The sequence below is a fragment of the Epinephelus moara genome, chromosome 17, assembly GCF_006386435.1.
Source record: "Epinephelus moara isolate mb chromosome 17, YSFRI_EMoa_1.0, whole genome shotgun sequence".
Classification (NCBI taxonomy): Eukaryota; Metazoa; Chordata; class Actinopteri; order Perciformes; family Serranidae; genus Epinephelus; species Epinephelus moara.
In genome coordinates, this window is record NC_065522.1 from 23041729 (window position 1) to 23050529 (window position 8801).

Consider the following 8801-nt stretch of genomic DNA (forward strand, 5'->3'; position numbering starts at 1 on the left):
CCCCCAACAGGATAAGTGGTTACGGAAAATAAATGAATGAATGGTGGGATGATGCATCTCACCTCTGCTGGCTGACTCACACCTGCATTATCTCTGGGTTTACGTTTATTTCCTCGGTTTCTGTTGCACAATACTTTGTGTGCTAACATTGTGTGACTGTGTAAATTCCATATAAAATAAATTGTGTGTCATATCATTCAACAGAAAAACTAACACGTTTGTATTAATATTTTATATACAAAGACTGATTACATAAATAGTGTTTCAAGGTTAAATTCTCTGCAGTGAGGCACAATAAAAACAAAAAAAGACAATCTCCCATTGTAAAGATGTTTATTATTTTTGTCTTTTTACCTACAAAACTTCAGGGATTTTCCAGCTTTAAAATAGAAATTTAATCGTGTATGATAAAAAAAAAAAAAAAAAGAGTTCACAATGCTGCCATTCACTGTCAACAAACATGACTCCTGAGGAGGTGTAAAAATACAAAAGGTTCTCTGTTCATGAAGTCAAATGAGAACTATTAATCATCTCTGGTTTCAATGCAAACAATACCAAGAAATGTTAAACAACAGCATCTATTTCTCCTCAGCCAGGGTCTTATTAGATCGTATCGTCTGTCTCATTCGCTTGAACACATTATATTGTCAAACACACAGGCTTGAACTTTAAGTCTCTGGTTAAAGTGACAATCTCAAACACTCATAAAACATTAAAAACATGCAATGGTCGAATCAATATATTTAGTCAATCAATCATTATGGACAACAAAATATCAAATACAGCTTTCAATACCAGGCGATTCAACCTTGCAGTGATTTGAGCTGTGTGCCTTTGCATACTTATAGTAGATGCCAGAAAAGGCAAGCAAGCATATCACAGCATGAGTTGGCACTTTGCACCTGGAAGTTTTCTTCATGCTTTATGCTTGTGTGCAAGTTTTTCCGCACCCACCAACCGTCACTGACATGAAAGACCTACAGTAAACGGTACAGGAACCAAGAGGAGAGCACGTTAGGCCAATCTTAGCTTGGCTGCTCTGCACTGACTTCCTGTTACATGTACAATTGATTTCAAGGCCCTCTTCCTTGTATACAAAGCCCTAGATGAGCTAAAACCGAGCTATGTTGGTAATTATTTGCCTCCAAGAACACTGCGATATTTGCTGCTGGTTTATTGGAGGTTCACAGCAACAACCGGAAGAAGATCAGGGATTTGGCTTTTGTCAGTTACACCCCAAAGCTATGGAGCACATGATGTATAGATATCAGAGAGGGCAGCTCAATAAATATTTTTTTAAATAAAGCTAACAGTGTATCTGTTTTCTCCAGCCTTTAACTAGCTACGACTTTACTGATACAGATCTCAAAACGAAGGTACAAGTCGCACATCTATTTTCAAACAGGTGCGTAGGAGAGGGACGGGAAGAGTAAAACTTGTAGAAAAGACTGGACAAGACTAGACCTGCACAAGGCAATGAAGGTCTAGTCATCGAAACGTTGCAACAGCTTTAACGTCATTATTTTTGCAAGTGACACAGGCCTGAAACTCTTTCTTCTTACACTTCACATTGCTGCATTTCTTTTAAAATGTTGTATCTTACTTGATTTTATGATGTATGTTTTTAAAATGTAGCAGTTATTTTATGATTTAAAAACTGTTTTAAAATGTCCTTTAATATTACAAAGAATAATAATGATAATGCATTTCGTTCATAGACTCTTTTCAAAGCACTCAAGGACATTTTAGAAGATACAGTTTAAAAAAAAAAAAAAAAAAAAAAAGCAGCAATGTATCCATAGATCATAAAATCAAACAATTCCTTAATATACAATAAACGTTAATAAAATGTCTAGACAAAAATCATAATTATAAATCTAAAGTATACAGTCATCATCATAAAGTCATCTTCAGTGCAGGTCACCATATGTGTGTCACCATTAAATCAAACTGAATATGCCAGCATGAAAAGGTGTGTTTTCAGAAGGGATTTGAAAGTAGAAAGAGAGTATATTGATATAATATTGTGAATGTGGTGGGGGAGAGAGTTCCAGAGGTGGGTGGCAGAATGGCTGAAGGCTGTAGAGCCCACATGGTAGTCAAGTGGGCAGATAGTTTTGTGAGTTGGATTGCAGAAGAGTTAAGAAGAGATAAGAGTATGGGAGGGTGTGTAGATAAGAAGGAGTTCACACAGGTAGGTGGCGTCGTTATTAACGGTGAGAGGCAGAATCTTGAAGTCGATGCGATATTTGACAGGAAGCCAGTGAAGCTGCTGGAGAACAGGAGAGATATGATCTCTGGAGGAGGTTCTGGTTATGATACGGTCGGTTGAATATTGAGTTGCCTTGTTCGCCTGTTTTATGTTCGTTCTGATTGCTTATACTGCCCTTATTGTAAATCACTTTGTGCTGCATTTCTTGTAAAAAAGGTGCTATATCCACCTTATTCCTGAGGGCACTGCTGTAGAAATGATCATAGGCGCAACTTCCTGCGAGATAGCGGAAGTAGCAGTAAGCTAGTTAGTCCCAGAGACTGTCTGTGGTGAGTCCCAGTGGCTACTCTTGGTGGCTAACCGCCAACGCTGGTTCTTTTAGACAGTAATTTGCCTTCAGTTTAGCAAATAATGAATTATTTTTTAACATATATTTAACTAATGTTAACTTTTTAAAAATGTCTTTGCGGAGCTCTGGTACCTGTTGCACTGTCCGTGTCTGTAACGACTAACAACCAGTCCAAGCTACATTTTTGTCCTCAGCAACTGTGTGTTCAACATGTAACCAGAACAAAAAGGGATTGTTCCTGTTGCAAAAGGTACCATTAATATGAGAACTAAAACCACAAGAGTTTCACAAGACATAGAGAGAAAGTATTAAATCAGAATTTGCAGAGGAGAATGATTTAGACTGACAGGTCCGTCACTCTATGTCAGTACATGATATCCTTGTCTTTCCCCGTCTGACTTCATTCTCAACCTACATTAGAAAATTATTTGTTCACACAGACGAGTGAAGGATTAGCTGGGAAACATCACATTTATTTACTTTACATGGGGCTACAGTTAATACTGAGTTATGGTAAATATTTGCTGAATGTGTAAGTATCTCTTTAGATGGAGCAGATGTTTACCTTTAGATGGAGCAGATGTTTACCTTAAGCTAGCTCGGGCCATGTTTAAGTTTACAATATTTTAATGGTTGCTTTGAGATGGCAGTCAGTGATGGCAGAGATATGATCACATAACCCTGTTTGAGCTCTAAGAGCTGGTGTGTTCCACGTTTTATTTCCCAGTTGCTCTTGGAAAGAAGAATAGAGTACTGTAAACAAACTGTTACCAGTGGAAATCGCCAGTTTTGGTTCAACGCTGGAAGTTGCACCCATAATTCACGCAATGTATCATGGGGGCTAGGAATTATGTCCCTTTTTCCTCTTTGATCCATGCTTGCAAATAGCAACACAGAGTTTTGCATCTTCCTGTGAGATCTGTGAGAACTGTTTAGAAAAAGTGGTGTCAAAATGTGACTTCTGCTGTGTTAACAAGGTGATGATGAAGATCAGATGGATCCCAGTTTAAGCCTCTTAGCAATCGGGAAAAACGTCACAATGGATAGTGATGAACCAAAAAAGGGTTAAGTTTGAAGCATGACTAAAAATGGATCTAGGTGCTATGTTTGTGAGGAGGAGACAGGAAGTGGTGAGGAATTCTCTGGCGCGACAACAAATCCCTTCCCCCGAGGGAACCACATCTGCAGGGCTTCTGTCCAGCTGCCGGTGTTGCAGAAAGTCAGTAAAATGTCAAACACTGTAGACAAAGAGACAGACTCCATCAATAACAAACACAAAATAGTATAGAAATTATAATTTAATAAGGGCTGCAGCTAATGATTATTTTTATGATTGATGTCAAGATTAACCATTCAGTCTATAAAATGACAGAGGATAGTGAAAAATGTCCAAGATGATGTCTTAAATATCTCATTTGATCAGTTCAAAACCCACAGATATTCAGGAGATTATTTTCCTGTCATTCTACTAATTACTAGATTAGATTAGATTTATCATTGCAGCAGATGACTCACCTTGATTAACAGCGAGGATCTTTGAGTGGAAATTCTTGGCGTTGTCTTTCTTCACCATGTACTCGTCTATGGGCAGCCTCGCTGTGTGGACCCTCAGCTCTGTGGCCCTCGAGAAGCTCAACTTCTACAGCCGAGAGACAGCAGCAAATAAATAACATATCACACGTGCACTGATATAATCTCACCTAACTGTAGTTATACCACTGCAGTAATAATGAAAGCTGGATTTAATTTGGCCTGAACACAAAATAATGTTAATCTTATGCCGATTAATGAAAGAAAACCAACATCCAATCAGTCATATTTAATTAGCTGATCTAGTTGTTGCTACGTGACGTCTGTGTTGTGTCTTAATGTGTAATACCTTCTGGATGCTTTCATCCACGAGGCCCCCGAGGACGTACACCTTGTCGGCATCCACTGTTTGTAGAGCTGAAATTAAAAAACAGATATTTAGAAAATAGTAGCGAAGAAAATCAAACAGTCACTTCCACACAGTGAGGCATACATCTTATCAATTAAACACTAGTATCAGATTGGTACTTGGTATTGGACGATACCCAAAGCCCAGTATTGAGACTGGTGCATTCCCAATGTAGACATAGGAATATACATACGACATTATAGCTTTGATCTGAAATCTGATTTTTTTTGTCTCTGTTCATTTAGGTTTTTATTAACTTTAAATTATCTCTGTGTTTTAGTATGTGTAATTTTGAAAACATCATTTAGTAAAGTGCTAGTGGTGGTATTAACAGTATGAGTAGAAAAAGTTTAAGTGGCTATACTGATGATCAGTTATGAATGTGGTCAGAATGCGCCCTCTGCTGGCCAAAAGATGTATTTCAACTAAAAACCTTTTATAAATATACAATTTAAGCCCCCTGAGAAGTTTGTCCTCTCCATTGAGACAAATCATTCAAACCTTCTTCAGCATCTGGTGTGAGGTAGATGACAGTTTCTGGAGGGAAAAGGTCCAGGCAGCTTTCTTCTGTTATGTCCATCTGAATTAAAGAGACACATTAAAAATAATCAGACTTTGTTGCTAAATATTCAAAGTATCCATGGTCCAGATTATGTACCATCTTATGTATTCAGTTTTAGGGTTAAAATAACACTTAAAATATTTGTCTACTGGTTCATTTCAAAGCCTTTAACTTGGACAAACAAAACTACTGCAGAGATTTTGAGCTTTATCTTCTCTCTGAGGAATATTAATGTGTCAGTGTTTATCAGGGTGTGGACAATAATAGTCACCATGTAGTTGAGGAAGCCTTCGTTCATTCGAAGGCACTCTCTGTAGAGACGGCTGTCCTCTCTCAGGTCCGTCAGGAGGAGGTGAAATGGTCGAGTCGCCTTCTTGTTTGCGCCGTACAGCCTTCTTAACTGGCCGGCCAGTCGACTGATCTCCTGAACAGCACAAACACACACACAGTTCAAGACAAGCCAAACAAAGGCAGATGTATCTCTGTAGAAAACCATTTTAGGAAAGAAAAAACAGTTGTTTATGTGGAAGCCCGTTTCAGAATGAGTTAGCATCCCAAATTATTGACTCAGTATCTGAATAAAGACCTAAAATAATGAGTTAGTATTTCAAAATAAGAAGTTAATATCTCAAAATTGTGACTTAGAATCTGTATATGATGACTTAGTATTTCAAAATAATGACTTTGTTTATTAAAATTAGTTAATATCTCAAAAAAGTGACTTAGTATCACAAAATAGTGACTTAGAATCTTTAAGTCATTATTTTGAGATACCAAGTCACTATTTGAGATATTAACTCATTATTTTGAGATATTAAGTCACTATTTAGTCTCATAAAATAATGAGTTAATATCTCAAATTAATGAGTTACTATCTCAAAAGAGTGACTTAGAATTTCTAAATAGTGACTTAATATCTCAAAAATAATGAGTTAATATCTCAAAATAATGAGTTCATATCTCAAATTAACGAGTTAGTATCTCAAAATAATGACTTGGTATCTCAAATTAATGAGTTAGAATCTCTAAATAGTGACTTAATATCTCAAAATAATGAGTTAGTGTCTCAAAATAGTGACTTAGTATCTTAAGATAATAACTTAGTATCTCAAAATAATGAGTTAATATCTCAAATAATGACTTAGTATCTAAAATGAATAACGTAGTATCTTAAAATAATGACTTAGTATCTTAAAATAATAACTTAATGTCTCAAAAATAATGACTTAGTACCTTTAAATAGTGACTTAGTATCTAAAGTTAATGACTTAATATCTCCAAATAATGACTCAATATCTTTAAATAGTGACTTAGTATCTAAAAATAGTGACTCAAAATCATGAGTTAGAATCTCAAAAGATTGACTCAGCATCTCAAAATAATGAGAACCAATTTGAAAATGAGAAATTTTCTTGAGATAATGACTGTCATGTCTCATTATTTTTGAGATATTAATTGATCATGAAATATGTAAATCATTATTTTGAGAAAGTTTCTCATTTTAATGACTTACAGGATCTTTTGTTCATCACACTGGGAAAACCCCAAAAGGGCTTCCACAGTTTTGAACCCTCTAAATTCCTGAAATTAGTCTCTGAGAGTTTTATGGTGCAGTTTTGTGGCACCTACCTTGTCAGACATGCTGTCTGTCATACTCAGGTCAACACAGAGTTTGAGCCCTGTGGACTGAGCCTCAGCTAAACGCTCTTTGGTGATCGCTTTCATGACCCGTTTGGTCAATTGAGGATTATCTGCACTGGCACCTGTATGATGAAAACACAGGGAAACACTGCATGGTTCTGACTTTTACCTTCAATCTCCATCATTAAAAACCAAAATATATGTTTGATTAACTTCACTTGATCTGTACCTGACACCTGCTCACGGTTGAGCTTCCTTCGCTGCTTCTCCTCTTTCCTCTTGCTTTTCTTTGCTGCCAGCTGCCTCTCCCAGTGACGCTGCTTCCTCAGCACATTTCTCTGTTATTTAACAAAAGAAAAAAAACAGTGCAGAGTAACTCAACAGTATTTTAAGACAACTCGCATAAATAACTGGGATACTACATTAACATATTGTTTTATTTATTCATCAACTATGAAAACCAACTGCTTTAGGAGGAAAGCAGGTGCCTGTGTAAACTTTGGTTGGCTTTTAGCTTGTCAGCGATGGTTTTTTAATCTTGTTTGAAAGGTTTTGACAATATTTTAGAAGCCAAATGGTCTTAAAAGTTTCTGAAATTATAGAGAACCAGATATTATATCAACCAAAGTAATCTTAAAACCTGAATATGACCTAAACCAAAATTAGGCTACCGACAGCAGGATAGCATGAATTTAGGATATTGAGATATCTCAATGAATACAAACCTCTAGCCAGCTAGCAGGAGTTTGGGAGGGAGATGTTGCAAGATTCTTCCTAACAAAATCCCTTATTTGACTACACATCAGACCAGAAATCAAACAAGATCATTTGTTGCTTTCTGTTAATTGCCATGTTTTTTTGATACACTTTTACACTTGTATTTGGCTGTTTTCATGTTTTTCCAGTTTTTAGACTCATGTGTTTTTTCTTTTCTTTCTTTCTTTATATTTTATAGCATCAATAATCATGTAATAAATAACGTAACACTATGATAACGTTAAAACCTCTTTCACTCACATGAATCTCCAGAGTTGCATCTAAAGTTATTCTTGTTTGAAATGAAAGAAACCAAACTTACTGAAAACGCCGCAGCTTCTCTCTCTGGCCTGTCCTCCACCTCAGCCGTGTCCACGTCTATCTGAAGCAGATCCATCTCCTCTGAAACTCCATTCAGCTGCTTTTCACACTCATCTGAGCCGTTATGCGCCATCTGTCTGCTCTCCACTGGATCTATTAAATGTAGTTATTTATGGCATTTAACAGACAGAAAAACATATTTAAACAGATATGATGACGCCAGATGTTTTCAAGATCGTAGTTTTATCTGAAATCCAATAAATAACACATTAAAAACAACAAATAAGTGACCGGGAGGCAGGAAAAGAGGAAACATACCCGGCTTCAAGGCTTCCATGTGAGCGGCGCATGTGAATGACGTCAGAGTAAACAAAGGGGAGCGGCCAGGGCCAAAAGGATGAATGTTAGATTTTAAAGGAAATAAACAACAGGAGTCAGTACAGCCAGACATAAATCAAATATTGGGTAGTTTGCCTTGTTTGTGTGGCGTTTAAAAAAAAAATTAAAACAGACTTTGGGTCAATTCCTGTGTGGAAGTTACATTTCCACCAACCGCCAGCAGGGGGCGGTGTAACACTGCTATAACGCCAAATGCACGGGCACATTATAATCTGTATTATTCATTACTTAATACCACTAATAAAATGTAATGGAGTTTCTGAAAAGGAATTTCTTTTGCTGCATTAATTCTTCTTAGAAAAACATAAGGTACATATGCATTATTGTACTGCTTCATGTTTCATTTCATTTATTTATATATCAGGAAGATGCACATGAATCGACATTACTATAAAGAGAAACATATATGTGATGGCCAGCAGGCTGATTTTCAACTGTAGTCATGGGCAGATTATGAGACAGTAGGCCCCTGGGCACAGACTTTAAAAAGGACCCACAACTTCTCCGACATATGAGTCAGACACACAGACTTCATGGTGGTTTTTCCTCTTGTTTGTTACTGTTGTTTTGCATCTCTGTGTAGTCATTACGCGTCTTTGTGTAGTTTTGTGGTTTCTCTTTG

General features: G+C 36.7%; 1 protein-coding gene across 1 annotated transcript; it reads right to left on the reverse strand.

The window, feature by feature from the left end:
* Positions 1–322: 322 nt before the first annotated feature.
* On the reverse strand, positions 323–8124 carry trmt10b (tRNA methyltransferase 10B). The gene is made up of 9 exons (XM_050067213.1): positions 8099–8124; positions 7782–7933; positions 6933–7041; positions 6692–6825; positions 5334–5486; positions 5002–5080; positions 4441–4508; positions 4077–4200; positions 323–3799 (listed from the first exon to the last, which is right to left on the reverse strand). Exons 1-9 carry the CDS (start codon positions 8115–8117, stop codon positions 3663–3665), a joined length of 975 nt encoding a protein of 324 aa, XP_049923170.1. The 5' UTR covers positions 8118–8124; the 3' UTR covers positions 323–3662.
* Positions 8125–8801: the final 677 nt, after the last annotated feature.